This window comes from Amblyomma americanum, chromosome 4, assembly GCF_052857255.1.
Source record: "Amblyomma americanum isolate KBUSLIRL-KWMA chromosome 4, ASM5285725v1, whole genome shotgun sequence".
NCBI lineage: Eukaryota > Metazoa > Arthropoda > Arachnida > Ixodida > Ixodidae > Amblyomma > Amblyomma americanum.
The window spans coordinates 204,167,610-204,183,324 of record NC_135500.1 but is presented as its reverse complement, the minus strand read 5'-3'; the positions used below and the strand labels follow the sequence as shown (position 1 = coordinate 204,183,324).

General features: G+C 46.5%; 2 protein-coding genes across 2 annotated transcripts in view; both read left to right on the top strand.

Annotated features, from left to right (window-relative positions):
* The first annotated feature begins 6,152 nt into the window (after nucleotides 1–6,152).
* Polr1D (RNA polymerases I and III subunit AC2 l(2)37Cg) overlaps nucleotides 6,153–15,715 on the top strand; it is a 389,457-nt gene continuing 379,894 nt past the window's right edge. Inside the window, exon 1 of the mRNA XM_077663074.1 lies at nucleotides 6,153–6,163. The gene's annotated coding sequence lies outside the window, so the exon portion shown is untranslated. The remainder of the gene's footprint in view (nucleotides 6,164–15,715) is intronic.
* LOC144129130 (sushi, von Willebrand factor type A, EGF and pentraxin domain-containing protein 1-like) overlaps nucleotides 13,202–15,715 on the top strand; it is a 75,475-nt gene continuing 72,961 nt past the window's right edge. Inside the window, exon 1 of the mRNA XM_077663058.1 lies at nucleotides 13,202–13,393. Within this exon, the coding sequence (XP_077519184.1) occupies nucleotides 13,316–13,393 (78 nt within the window). The 5' untranslated portion in view covers nucleotides 13,202–13,315. The remainder of the gene's footprint in view (nucleotides 13,394–15,715) is intronic.

The window sequence follows — 15,715 nt, the reverse complement described above, 5'->3', positions numbered from 1 at the left end:
CTCAAAGCGTCACAAACGCAGTATGGCCGGCTTTCAGTCAGGGAATACACATCGATCTTCAAAGACATTAACGGGGGTGCACGAGACCTCAAATCATTATGCGTTGTCACACGCGCGCTTTCTGAGGCTACGTCACAAGAGTGGTGATGCTGCTATGCTGATGGATCCCATATCGATTTGATGTCCATGACGATTTGAGTATCGAGACAGAAAGATGGCAATAGTCACAGCAGAATCCGCATTCAGGTAACGCCAGGCATATGAAAGTGGAAGTCGCATGCGACAAGGCCCACGCGCTCCAACAGCGTTTCATGGCGGCTGGGGGATGTCTCCCAGACTTATTAGCCTAGTCGAAAGGCGAACGTTTTCATATAACATGAAAAACAATGGCTACTGATAACGCAGCTGTAGCTCTCTCTCTCTTTAATGTCAGGTGTCTGTTGTAGTGCCTGTCAACATGTCGCAACACCGTCCTCACAGATTCAATCTGTTCAATTTTTGAAAGAAAAAGAAACAATGTCGGCAGCTCGATGAAATGATGAGGAAAACTCAGCGGCAGAAAGCTGTGTCTTCCATAGCTTTGTCCCAGACGTCGCGAGAAACTAAAGTTGAAGTTTTAGTCACCTCGCCCGAGACCATCAAAGTCCTGCACTTTCATTCACCCCAAAGTGAGCGCGAACGAGTGGCCCATTGTCACTCATAATTAAAAACTTTGCGCACAATAACACAGGACGGGAGGGAGAAACACGCACACACACACACGAGCGCAATATGTGTGTGTGCGTGTTTCTCCCTCCCGTCTTGTGTTATTCTGCGCAAAGTTTTTAATTATGTCGCTACACCAACCGGCCCAACGTTCTACCCTATTAAGCTCCATTGTCACTCGTCGTGTGTAATAGCCGCTCGCTTGCGGTTTCTCGTGTATCTGACGGGAGGCAACCTTCAGGAAGCAAGCAACTGCGCAACGAAGCTTTGTTATTCCGTCTCGCAACGACGCCGTTGCTATCTTTGAGCACCTGATACGGCACTGCTGCTGCTGCTGCTACGTGCCCCGATCCGAAGGGCGAATTCAGACCACGCAGCCTCGCCATCCGCTTCGCGCACACAAAACCGCGCCGTCCCGGCGTCGTCCGCCAGAGCATCTGCCCCCCGCCCCCAATCCCCCACCCTCCCCCTCCCTCCCTCCCTCCCTCCCCAGCCTTGAACCTCGCCGCGCATTCGTCATGTTGGCGACGCGCGTCCACTGGTCCCCGCCGCATAACGGGACACCTTCGCGCATACTGCGCGCGTTGCGCGCGCGTGTGTATAAATTTGTAGCGACCCGTTGGCGAGCTGGCAAAGGCAAGTATGGCAGCCTGGGAGGGGAGCGGGTGGAGATGAAGAGGGTGTGCAGATAGGCTTCCGGCCTGCGGCCCTTTTGTTGAGACAACCCTGATCCCGACCTTGGAACTTGATCGTTTTGGAGCCGCTGGTGTCAACAGAGACCCCTGCCATCATCTCGCTCCTGCTGGCCGGGAGCTCGTTGTTTAACGCTTGCCTGCTTGCATGCCTGCCCCCCTAGCAGCAGCAGCAGCGCATGGCAGAGACCGTTATTTTCCCAACGGCTGGGAGGATCGTCGGCCCGTTGCTTGGCTGGCTCGTTACCCGCGCCTGTTTGTTTTCCTCGCGCCGAATCGAAGCTACAGACGACCGGGAAGCCAATCAGTCTCGTCCTGCAGACTGCTGCAGGTCTTCTTTCCTGTACCTCTCCCCCCCCCCCCCCCTTTCTGCTGCTCTCCCGCCACTGAACTGCACGTGCAGGTCGCGCTGTGTGTTCGCGGCGTTCGTTGGCGCAGCCGGTTTTCGCTGTTACCACATGACGATCTCTCACGCTGGCCGAAGGACACGTCAGCCCGAGCGAGTACTGCGTGCGACAGAAGGCAGAGCCTCTTTTTCAACGGGTTTCGCTGGCTCGTCGTGCTTTCGCGTACAGCGGTTTCGGCATGGTTGTGGGTAGAGTACTGCATGGGCCGTAATTATTGGCCCAAGCCCGGCCGGTACCTTCTACCGTTATCCGCCCTAGCCCGGCCCTGTTTATCTAATACATTCTCGGGCCCGCACCGAGCTCGAGGAAGCTCTCAATTACCAGGCCCGGCCCAACAAGTGGGTAGGCCCGGCTCAGGCCCGAAACAAAACAAAAGCTCTAAGCACGCTACAAAAGTGCAAATGATGTTACTATTTCAATTAAAAAGAGTGCGTCCTTGTTGCAATAAAGGTCTAAAATTCTTTAGTTTATGTGTCTGTTTGTGTTGATATTTTACTATTTTTTTTGCCCAGAAAAAAAGTACAGTGCCTTGAATGCCACAAATGCCAATTTGCTGAAAATAATCGGATGAATCCCGTTTTCTGCCTCATAGTTTCGGATTTAATTTTTGCAAGCATACATTCAAGCTGTCTGTAACATTGCAGTCGGCTCGACACTGACACGCAAGAGGTCACGTGAGGCCACAATTAAGGCAGCGAAGTGTCCGCTTGTGTCTCCTCCCACTGTCGCTTGTCTCTTACTATCCAGTTCTGCTGCTCTTCTGTTCTGTTCTGCTGACGGGACACAACCCCGGCTGCTCGTTACAACTGGTAGGCAGCGAGGGTTGTGTCCCGTCAACAGAACAGCCGAGCAGACGACGCTGCAATTGGCAAGCACTTTGTGCGCATGCGCCCATCCGTTTCGCCACTGCGGTCCTGGATGGGACTATGATCGACCGCCTGGTCAACGTTCCCGAGATATTAAGGAAAATTGCACAGCTGTACCTCTGATGCTAGGCACGAGTCTCCTTAACCGTTTGAAATATCCTCCCAATACTTATGTGCATAAGGAACAGAGAGCATCACAAATAGTAGCAAATGAAAATGGCTTAGGGTAGGGCGGGGTAAAACGAGACAAAAATTTGCAAACTCACACTGTTTCTGCTCCTTTATTTCAAAACACGAAAACGTTGTACATGAGCCTTCCTTAGAATCTTAGCTAAGTGGTCAGAAAAATTAAGAAAGCTTGCAACATCGCAACTATGAATACTCATCAATTATAAAAAAAAGTCCCATCTGTCTCATTTTGCCCCGATCCACGGAGAAAAACGAGACATTTTGTCAAAACCAAACAAAATCAGTTCTTGCACTCGGAGCACTCGAAGTACAATCCATGGGGCCCTGCGCACTCTTCGTGAGCCTACTCGTGACACATTGTGCATTGGATACGCACAGAACGAGGCGCCGTGTTGTTCCACAATTCTTTGCACACGAGGCACTACCAGTGACATTGGTTGCTTGTTAATCGCTTCGCAGAACGTTTTCCTTTAAGTGCGATATCCTGCGACCGAACACTTCCACCGAGAACCCTTTCGTTAGATTTCCCGCTTCGTTTTCTTGACGCCATACCTGATTCCTTGGGAGGTTTTGCTTCAACTAGCTTCGCCTTGTAAGGCGATGAGGTCAAAATGGTGCTTGCCTCCGACTTCCCTATTTGCGCTTTTTCTGTAGCAGGAACAGGAGAAAGAACTTGAAAGGTCGTGTCACTATGAGCGGGCTCTTCATTCAGGCGGGGACCTCGAGCAAGGTCTTGCGGTGTTGGTGGGTTTGTGCCAAGTGAAATAAAGTAAATTAAACGCATATCCGCGACTGGGATTCAAACCCGCGGTGGCGCGAACAGATCAGCTTCGCTGGCCACTGCGTCGCAGCCGCAGACGCCTCGCGTTAAACTGCAACACACTCGCCTGCTGTGCGTTGCACATCGTATTCTTCTTCGACTAATACTGCTATCAAACTAATATTCGCGCTTTGAGCTATGCGGCGGCAGTGGCAGAGAGATGTGCGTTGCATGCGTAGGCGTTGACAACACTGCAGCATAGGCCGCCGGCGTACATTGGGTAAATTGACACTGACGATGAAAAAGTTGAAGAATCGCATAACTGGCTTCCTGGGTCAGTGAACACCTCAAACGCGCTTTCACGTACGTGACGGTACGTGCACAGTATTACTTGCTTAGCAATGCTAAACCATCAGCCATTTTTTTCTGTCCTTTGATAGTCAGAAGTGCTCCACGTGTCCGCAGTCAAATGATGACTTCAGAGGGTAGGAGGTTTCGTGCATACTTGCTGGAAATTTTCTTTTCTTTGGCCGCTCTTCATGACGTCGAAGGGAAGTGACCAATCTCTTTAGCCGTGTAGTGAACAGATGATGCCGAAAACAGTTATATACACACACACGTTACTAATTCCGGCGTTCGTTGCGCTAAGCCTACAACGCTAAGAAAATTCTCCTAGTGCACCTTCATGACTTTCGCCTTTGTTGCATGCCCCTCTACCCGTGGCACTCACTTGTTAAACCCTGCAAATGCATATTTTATTTCTCTTTTTCCATCTGCACCTCTACTTTTACAATTTCGCTAGGCACTCCTGAACAAACATCTTGTCTATCAGCAACTTTACTATCAGCAACGAATGAAACGAGAGCAGGAGAACTGAAGTGCCAACACAAAAGCACCAACATATTAGCTTCTGGAGAGGAAATATAAGTGAGTTTGAATAATACTTCCAAAGGACAGTCTTCGCGCCTTCGAAGTAAAATTACCGTCCAGTATAATTGAGGTCCTCCCGGCTAAGAGCTGGATTGAATTGCCTTGCTCGCGTTTCATTCGTTGCTGATAGTACGTCAAACATACTCAGCGCACTCGCGGCGTACAGCCCCTAATCGCGAGCAAATCTGAACAAATAACAGCGTAGGCATTCTTCGCTCTTGTCGGGCGGAGTTCCGCTCGCTGACTCCACCCTACTACTGTGCTACTACACAGGACGTTTTATCTCCAGGGCAGGAGATAAACGGGAGAAAAATATGCCTGCATCCGCGCAGGTCCCCTCGCGACCATATATGTATGCAGACGAGCCTCTCGCGTTCCTTTTTCAGCGGTGGTTTCGCGCTCGTATCCCTTACGTCACCGTCGGCACATGGCAATCTCCCCCTGCACGTTCAGCGCGGTGAGTCAGAGCTCCGGCACGGGCTCCTCTTCCCGCCAGCTCGCGTTGTGCAACAGGAGATAAAGGCAGTTCCTGCGCGGGGCTTCTTCTTGGCCGTCATCGGCGGGCAAGGGAAGTGGCAACCGTGTAAACACGCTCGCTAATCGGCCGCGTCCATCAAGGGAGCCCTTGGCGCGCATCGACGAGTTTCCGAAGCTATATCGGGACGCGCACGCTGCAGACGCCATGTGCCCAGACTCAGGGAATCGCCTCTGTTCGCGGCGAAAACGCTCTTCCTCCAAACAGGAAGTCGCCGTAGTTTGGGGAGGCGCGACGGAGCCCTTGATCGAGGTGTAATGGATCGTTTAAAGATTCGGAGTGTTTTAAAGGAGCTGAGGGGACTTTTTGTTCAGGGTAAGCATGCTCGCACAAGACAGAACGGTGTAAACTGTAAACCAAACACTCTCACTCTTTGGTTTACTAGAATTGATATGAATGACATTAAAGTGAGGTACGCCAATGGTAATCTGAATTTGTACGTTTTATTTTCCCATACGATAAACACACTCACGAACATTTCACTTGTGCATATTGCAGCCATTAATTACCATTATTGATCGACACCTTGGGTTTATAAGTGACGTCACCAATGACTCACCAATTGGATACATCAGTGACGTCACCAATCAATCACCAATTGGGTTGCTATATCGATTTTATATGGCAGCCGCCATCTTGAATTCCTCGGACTTGGAAAATTTCCCGCCGAAAAGAGGTGGTAGCAGGCCCCAAGAAGTCGAGAAAAACGTGATGAGTAAGAGCTAACGCTCCTTAAACGCATTCACACTACTACTAATACCACTGCTAACAGAGATATCACTACTACCACTACTATTTCAACATCTTCAGTGTTGATGAGCGTACTGGAAGGAAAGCCGCTCAATGGGCATGACTGCTGGACGACTTGGACACACGTGCACGCAGCAATAACCAACGGCAGGAAGTTATCGGCGAGCCCACAAGACGACATGACCCTCGAGCCATTGATAAGGATGAGACTCACCCGCACCTTTCTCTTTCTGCAAACAGTCAGCGGTGGAGCGGTGCGTTGTAAGGAGTGAGATGACAGCAGCGTAAGGCACGCGAGATGTTCAATGTTCAGACAGAACATGGGGACATCTTGAGAAAAAGAAAATGCTGTTTGTTCATGCGTGTGCCTAACCAGTATGACGCAGTTCTCGTCCAGTTTCTGCTTACTCTGCCGCATATATTACTGGCGGTTCTTATGAAATTAAAACCCATTATAGCGACTTTTAAGTCACGAGTTCCAAGTACGCAGTGCATAAAAATAATGAATCGCGGACGTCGCATTTTTAATTCGAGTGGTGCCAGTGTAAATTACGTAAATCTACTGTTTTATGTCTATTAGAAATTCGTCGTTTAGTCCAAATAGTCTTTATTTTTGATCGAAAGTTATGCGTAAAACAATTTCAAACAGCGAAAAACCCTGAACCGAAAGTGTGCTACAAAGGAGACGGCAGCGTTTTATGACTTATCAACCATCGGCGTATCGACAGCGTAGAACATACTCGTGAGATCTAGCATAGCGGAGACGTACTAGGCAGAGCTTGCACCTACATGTTGAGAAGCTAAACTATAGACGAAGTAAAGTTCTTATGGGAGTGTCGGACACAGTGAGCACTGCACGCGGCATGTGGAGGTTAGTTTCGGATTCCACCGGCGGTGTGTTTTTTTTTTGTTCTACTTCTTGAGAAATTATCATCTACCTCCACGATTGCACAGCCAATTTGCCAACCTGGTTAAATTAAGTTACATTCTCCTATGTTTTCCAAGGTTTCAGTGACTGTTTGCTTCGATCAAAATGTCAAAAAGCAATTTTTTTTTCAACTAAACATCTTCGGTAGTCTGTATTGGGCATAAAGTCACAAATATAAATCTACAAACAATAAAAACACATCAATTATTATTTTTTATTTTATTGCAGCAAATGCTCATACAGTCCATATGCAACGAAAAAAACTAAACGCAAAGCCCAATGGGGTATCACACGCCTTCTCATTAGAAAGTCTTTCCGGCCACATGCTCGTAATGTGAACCGCTTCCATCATGTGACTCATTATGAATAAAGGTGGTGACATCCCGCACGGGCGCGGCAAAGCGGCTGCTTCCGTGCTTTCTCACGTCATTAAAGTCCGGGCGCCGACTGTGTTCGGAAAGAAGGAGAGTAACCCTGCTTGGAAACTTGAGGCCGTCTTCTTCGGCCCAACAACTGCTCCTCCGCCTCGGCACCGGCGTGCGTGGACGGACGCTCGGGGATGATTGACGAGCTTGAGCTTCCGGTGATTCTGGGCGCAACTTCCTTCTTACCTCACACACCGTCGTGGTGGATCCTGAGTGGCAGTACCGGTTGCCTTCCGCGCTTAAGAGCGGACAAAAAAAAAAAAAGAATACAAAGGGGATCTCTTTCTTCTAACCCAACCCTGTTGTTGCGTTTTGCAATGTTGGAGTCCGCGGGCTTGGAGATGTGAAATCGTACGAAATACATTCCTCAACTCAATAATGAAGGAAGCATTGCCGACGAAGTCGCTTACAAAAAAAAAAAATTAGACAGTCCATAGACTTTCCATAGACTATGTCTATAAACCATATAGAACGTCTATAGAAAAATCCTAAAGAACAGTCTATAGGCAATACAAATGCTATAGACAATCTATAGAAAATCTATCGATTTATCGCCGTACACTTTTAGCAGACTTTTGTCTATAGACAGTCTATAGAAAATCTATCGATTTATCGGCGTACACTTTTAGCAGACTTTTGTCTATAGATAGTCTATAGAATATGAGTAGACAAAAAGGAACATGGATAGGAAGGCAGTACAGTCTATTAGAAGTATATGGACTGTCTACGGACCATTTTTATAAGGGGTGTACCTGAAAGCTCGAAAAAAGGAGGTAAAAGAAAACATTCCTTTCTTTGTCTCTTTGTATCTCCTGATCTTTTCGGGTTAATTCCCCCTTGTTTCTTATCCGGATGGTGTCTGCGCTAATTATGCTCGGAAAAGTTGCGGGACGATAAGACATCTGATGCGACAGTTGTGCGAAAGCAGTTGGGCTTAGCCTGGGTGATTACTTTGATGTTTTTACTCCACTGAATGCTTTTATACTCTACGCCGAGGCTTAACACAAGCGACCCAATTTTGCTGGAGAGCGGTGTTGGGCGAAAATGGTTCGAGGGCGGCGGTGATTGGGTGGCCAGCTTCCTATATAGCTACGGGGGTAGGTATATATGTGGCTGCAGGGTGATGCTTCAGGAGCGCAGCTGCTTTTCCCACTGCGCCTTCGAATTCGATTTCGTCGTAGCTTTTCCGTTCCGCTGTTGCGTAGGATTCTAGGAGAAGGAAGCTTTGTAGCGGGTTAGTGGTGGGTGGCGTTTCTGGAGGGTATAGTCAGGTATAGGCGCTTCGGGGGAAGGGGGGGGGGGCGGTGAATTGAGGGCGGCAGTGGGTGGAGGGTAAGTCCCCTAACTAACCGGGTGGTGGAGAGGTGGCTGGTATGTGCTTATTCTGGATTGTGGAGGTGTATGGTGGTGTCTCCTCGCTTGGGCTGAAGGCTTCCCTTAAACACACGCAATATTTCCGAGCGGGCTACAGTATCACTGCTTCTGCAGTAATAAAAATTATGAAAACTGTACTAAATTAGTGATCAGAATCAAAAAGTCCTTCCTTCCTTCCTTTTCTCCTTCCTTCCTTCCTTCCTTCCTTCCTTCCTTCCTTCCTTCCTTCCTTCCTTCCTTCCTTCCTTCCTTCCTTCCTTCCTTCCTTCCTTCCTTCCGTCCGTCCTTCCTTCCTTCCTTCCTTCCTTCCTTCCTTCCTTCCTTCCTTCCTTCCTTCCTTCCTTCCTTCCTTCCTTCCTTCCTTCCTTCCTTCCTTCCTTCCTTCCTTCCTTCCTTCCTTCTCTCTCCTCTATCCCATGTCCGACATTCTCGGACAAGAATTTTGAAAACTGGACAATTGTAAGACATTGTTGTGGAAATATTGAACGTGATGGTCCATTCTTCTGATATGTAGCAAAATCTTTCTTTTGAAGTGTTTCCATCGACCGCATCGAACAGTTAAGAGAGCCACAAAAAACCAGTGGGGAACGCTTTTGACGATAGCAAAAACGTCAAGAGAAAATGTGTATACGACTGCCGCCTGTGTGGGATATACATATAACAGCGTGGGTGTATACAAAGCTGTGCAGGGGAAAACAGAAGTAAGGACAACAGGAGTTCCTCCGCCGAGAAGCACGTAGTTCTGAAATCAATCCTTGAAAGCCCGATATTACTTATTATTCAAAGGATATCTTATCTAGCGTTATTGTTTGTGCTTGGTCAACATCAAAGCGTTTTCGCAGCGAACAGCTAGCTGTCTTGCGGAGACTGAAATCGCGAAGCCATGACTGAATGCAGGTGGAAGTGAATCGCACAATGCAACCCGTCGGAAAGTCACTGATTGCAATCAATCAATCAATCAATCAATCAATCAATTAATCAATCAATCAATCAATTAATCAATCAATTTTGGTCAAATTAGACGTGATCACACAGCTATGCTAACGAGTTCAATTACGAACAACCGATACAAATGCCAGAGGACGCAAAGGAGTGGTGTTGTTGCGATGTCCTTGAAGCGCCGACCAATCTAAAGAGAGAGGTTTCCGACAATTTAAGCCTGGAAGATTTCTTGTTTCTTCCTGGCGCTGTGCAGCCCTCTGAACAACTGAAATGAAAGATCTCATGAAACAAGAAAAGCCCCTGCGATTCAATTTTACCTCAGCGTCCCTTGTTAGAAACTAGCAACTATCCTTGCTCACTGTGAAAGGCAATTTACTGCACATCTATGTGATGGGGTTGGGCGCGGCTTAGAAAGCCGGCGCGAGCATTCCGCGAGCACGTGGTCAGTCGGCATGCAACTTCTCAATTCCTTTCAGTTGGGTGAAAGCAGCCCACGTTTCATTTATCGTTTTTTTTTTTCGGAACTTTTCGCCGGCGGATGCAAGCCGTCATCTGGCGTTTCCACTGGATTTACAATATCCAGCTTCCTCTTCCCGATGCGCGTCCGCTGGTTGCGTCTGCCAAGCTAGACGGTGCGCTATCGGACCAATGAGGGGCCGCGTGCGGCCGTATTGCAACCCGTGGCCGCACCGCCATCTCTGGTGTTGCATTACAGAAGTCTCGGGCGCTCCCAAAACGGCGATAAGAGCGCCAACAACGAACGAAAGCGCCGACGAGCAGTCGTCCTCCCTCTGGCGAAAGATACCGCACCTCTCGAGTGCGACAGCACGCCGGCCGACTCATTCGGGATTTGAAACTAATAAGATATCTTTGGACACCTGAACCGCGCCGTAAGGGAAGGGATAAAGGAGGGAGTGAAAGAAGAAAGGCGTCCGTGTGCTGTGCGATGTCAGTGCACGTTAAAGATCCCCAGGTGGTCGAAATTATGCCGGAGCCCTCCACTACGGCACCTATTCCTCCTTTCTTCTTTCACTCCCTCCTTTATCCCTTCCCTTACGGAGCGGTTCAGGTGTCCAAAGATATATGAGACAGATACTGCGCCATTTCCTTTCCCCAAAAAACCAATTATTATTAAACTAATAAGAAAAAAAGAAAGGCTATTTGCTAGGTTCTTAAACACTCGCAATCTGAAAGACAGGGAAATTTTTAAAATGCATGGAAACAAAACTAATGCTAAGCTGCGAAAGGCAAAACAGGTTTATTTATGTAACTACTTTGAACTTGGTAATGCCCCAAAAGCTGAACATATATGGAAAAAAAATTAATGTGCTGCTAAATAGAGTTCCCGTAAAGGAAAATATTAATGAAATCATATTAAACAATAAAGTCATTAAGGGAGCGATGCTAGCAGAGGAATTTAATACCTTTTTTGTAAACTTGGTCACCAGCACACATTCCTCGGAGGCAATAAATGGAATGATTAGAAATCCACAAAGTCTTTACATTGACCCTACAAGCGAGACTGAGGTCTGTGCTGTGTACCATTCACTGAAAAACAGCTTTGCTTGTGATATTGATAATATCCAGATCAAACCAGTAAAATATGCACTAGACCTCATTTTGTCGCCGCTCACATACTTGTACAATATTTGCCTCTCAACAGGCACTTTCCCCAGGAAGATGCAAATCGCTAAGGTAGTCGCTATATTTAAAAAAGGGGACAAAAATAATCTGACAAACTATCGGCCAATTTCCATCCTGCCAGTCTTCTCGAAAGGTCTAGAAAAACTCATCCACATACGAATTACCAAGTTTGCAACTAAACATAATTTAATTAATCCCACTCAGTTTGGCTTTAGAAAAGGAATGTCCACAGAATATGCTCTTTTGGCTCAAAGAGAAATAATTTTGAAAGCAATCGAAGAAAAATATGTAATTGCAGGTGTATATATAGACTTTTCGAAGGCATTCGATAGCATAAACCATGTTACTTTGTTAAAAAAACTGGAAGTATATGGAATACGTGGAATACCTCTCGACCTCTTAAAGTCTTACCTCGAAAACAGAATGCAGTGCGTTTCCATACAGGAAATTCTATCCACTTGCCAGCCAATAAAAGCAGGTGTCCCCCAAGGCAGCATACTTGGTCCCCTATTATTTAACTTGCACATAAATGATATTACGTGCATTAGTAGCAACGCAGAATACGCAACATATGCAGACGACACGACAATATTTTTTCGCAGTCGTTCCTATCATTCTCTTCAATCCGAAATAAACAACACTCTGGAAAAACAGACCACCTGGAGCGAAATAAACTCTTTACAGATTAATGCTAATAAAACAAAGGCAATTATTTTCACTACCAGACAAGCAGCCAGCGCTCCAGAGATGACGTTCACTTTAGGCGACGCAGATGTAGAAATCGTAGATTCTGTCAAATGTCTTGGTGTCCACTTTCACAAAAATATGTCCTGGGACACGCACGTTGACCACGTGACCACACAGATAGCAAAAGCTGCTGGGGTCATTACTAAATATAAATCGTACTTACCGACGGCCGTTAAATTACACATTTACAATTCACTTTTCCTTTCACATGTAAACTACTGTCTCTTAGTGTGGGGTAAAACAACACTTGGTAATTTAAATCGCACACATGTCCTACAGAAAAGAGCTATCCGCAGCATAGCAAAATGTTCATTATCGTGAACATACATCCGAACTTTTCACTAAATTTGACATTCTTTCCATCCATCATATGTACTCATTCTACCTTGCAAAGCGATATAAGCATGACTCGCTTGAAATTCTCCGTAAACTTGCTAACTTGACCCCTCAAACACGACACTACAATACACGCACTAATCTAATTTGGAAAATTCCTTACTCACGCTTAAGACTATCTGAACAAATGCTCCGTCATGCCCTACCGACCCTACTAAACCACCTTCATTGTCGAGGAATTAACATAAGCACCATTACCAACAATATGCTTAAGTCCTTTGTAACGCGACAGTGAGCGTGTATGAAATTGTTTTATATATTTTAGAAATTCTCTTGTAGAATTGGTGTGCTACCGTGGCTGCCTTCCTTATACATACTGACCTTTATTTGTGGCTCAAAAATGAGTATATTATTTTTGTATTGCATATTATACGTACTGACTTTTAAACTTTCTAATGTATAAAGATGTATGTTTCTTAATCTTCCACTGTATATGCCTTGTAAATAGGGGGCTCGAAGCTCGTCAAGTGGAAACTTCCACTTTTTCTTCGAGCCCTCCTCGTCCTCCGCTAATCTTTTTGTGAGGAAGAAATAAAATTATTGATTGATTGATTGATTGATTGATTGATTGATTGATTGATTGATTGATTGATTGAGTCGGCATGCAACTTCTCAAGCGAAGCGTTTCCTTTCAGTGGGGTGAAAGCAGCCCACGTTTCATTTATCGTTTTTTTTTCGGAACTTTTCGCCGACGGATGCAAGCCGTCATCTGGCGTTTCCACTGGATTTACAATATCCAGCTTCCTCTTCTCGATGCGCGTCCGTTGGTTGCGTCTGCCAAGCTAGACGGTGCGCTATCGGACCAATGAGGGCCGCGTGCGGCCGTATTGCAACCCGTGGCGGCACCGCCGTCTCTGGTGTTGCATTACAGAAGTCTCGGGCGCCCCCAAAACGGCGATAAGAGCGCCAAGAACGAACGAAAGCTCCGGCGAGCAGTCGTCCTCCCTCTGGCGAAGGATATCGCTCCTCTCGAGTGCGACAGCACGCCGGCCGACTCATTCGGGATCATTAGGAGTCGCTTAACGATGGCCCCGGCGCTGCGGGCTCTAAAGGCGTCTTGCTTGATCCTCTGTTTGCTCCACTGCAGCCCTACATGGGCACAGGTAAGAAGCCCTTTCTTATCTCGAAGCAAACACTCTTCACGAACGAGCCCTTGAGATAAGAAACTCTCCAGGGGAACTTACCTCTGTGTCCACGAACGCTTCCTCGCACTTCCTACGGGCTGTGAGTCAAGGCTTTGGAGCGCGTGCGTTGAATCGTCACTGTCACTCAGAAGACGAAACTTAACGGAACGAACGCATCGAGTCATGCAGCACCAGGACAAGTGAGGAACTGTGTGGAACAGCCTTGTAACTTTGGCAATTGGCCGGGTACTGGACTGAAGCACTTGGTCGGTCTAGAGCATGGGGCTTATCATAAGCACGCTGCGTGGGGGTGAATTTAGTCACGTTGTTGCTCATAAAAAGGACGTGTGGGGCCTATATATGAAACGAAATGACCATTATATTGTAATGGTAGACAATGCAACAACAATCAGAGAGTATTTCACAATAGCAAGCTTTTAGGGCTTCGCGACTTAAGTTCAAAAAATGATGATATTTGGTTGGTGGGGTTAGGAACGGAGTCGCGAATTTATGCATATTCTTGCCACGTGTCCTAAAGTGCTTTCGCTTGTACGATATTCATTTTTATGAGCGTACACTTGAATGACGTCTGATAGGCGAGAAAGATGTGAAATACCCATAGTCCATGTTATAATCGCTAACGAGTATCGCGTTTATTTGACCCGTTATGTTCTACAGGAATATGCGCCTGTTTGAATATTCGGTGCGTTCGCACTTCTCAATAAGCAACAGTACTCTCTGACGTGTTTGTATTTCTTCAACCGTATGTGGTCTGAAACATCGAACCAGATAAAGAGACTGTATCAGTCAGCCGACTGAAACGCGACTTTCATTTAAACTGGCTCGTCAAAGAATACATGCATCCGAAGCACGACCCATTTATGGCCGGATGGCGTTATGCGCGAACGCTGAAATGCCATTTCGCTTGCACCACGGTTCGGTTGGCTGTTCGGATAGTTTCGGAATCGCTCCAACGTCTCCCGATTCCTCCCCTCAGACAAACCTGCTTCCGTCCTACCAGATCCTTTGGAAAAAATGGGCAGAAGAATGAGTCACTTCCCAGGATGCTCGACACATCACCGCGCCAAAGTGCACGATGATGCATTTAGCCCTTTCGCAAACATGTATTTCAAGAGCATTGCCTTATCTACTGGCTGTCTTGCACCGCAGACTCGTCTTAACGTTTCCCAAAAGCACTTGGCTTTTGTTTGCTCGATAGAGTGCTTTCCGTAGTAGAGCGTCAGGCCGTCACCTGTGAGCTGAATGACGTCATTTACGGAGGCTGCAGGGACCGTTGCCTCTGGAGGACAAAACGTTGGGCTACTTGGTTCGTGTTTGTCTCGCCTCGTTTTTTTCTTGTCTTCATCTTTTACGCGGCAGAATTATGGGATCGTTGCCTCAAAAGGGGCGATGACGACAAATTGAATTGGCCTGCACTGATAGATTGTAGCTTGACTACACTGAGTGGATACAAGGAAGAAACGAGACAAAGACTGGACGTGGTGCAACTATCAACTGAAAATTTATTTGACAGAAACATGAATATTAAATGAAATGAGACATCAAGTCTTTGTCTCGTTTCGCCCTTGTATCCACTCAGCGCAGTCAAGCTACAGTGCAATCCCAACTTGCCTCTTTTGTCGCCTTACTAAGTTTAATTGATAGATATCCAAGCATAGAACCGATTTTTACTGAGAAAAAAAAACTGGATTGAATTGTCCTCAGTGCCGATTTAAAGCGAATGATCGTTAATTAGGGAGCTAGTAAAGCTCCATTACCATTAAAAGTATGTACATTGCATGTATTACGTAAACCTTTATATTTCGCACAGTTCTCGCAATGCTGCATCGACCTATAGCCAAAGGTTTGTCGAGGACCAGAGGACCAGTGCTTAAAAGCAGAACACCGAGGCAATTGAAACAGGCAATCCGATTAATATTTCCAGCTTGGAGAAGATAGAAAAAGCAGACACGAATCTAGACGAAAAAATATCATAGACCGGAACCACGCAATTTGAGAAACTAGATTAGGAAAGCGGTAAAAAGTGAATAATTAGAGGCACAAAAAAGAGATGAAAAGTATAAAGAAAATATTGACCTACCGAATAAAGTGATTATGATCAAAAGATGGCTTCGCAGAAATATTTTTTTTTTGGAGCAAATATACACGCTATTAGCAAAAATTCTGAGATCATTTAGAACCTGGGCTATTCAGCTCAATGAAATACTGTTAACTTTCATTACGAAAGCGTTTAATTGGTAAACAATTCATCGTATGCCTATAGTTCATTTAAAGGCAGCA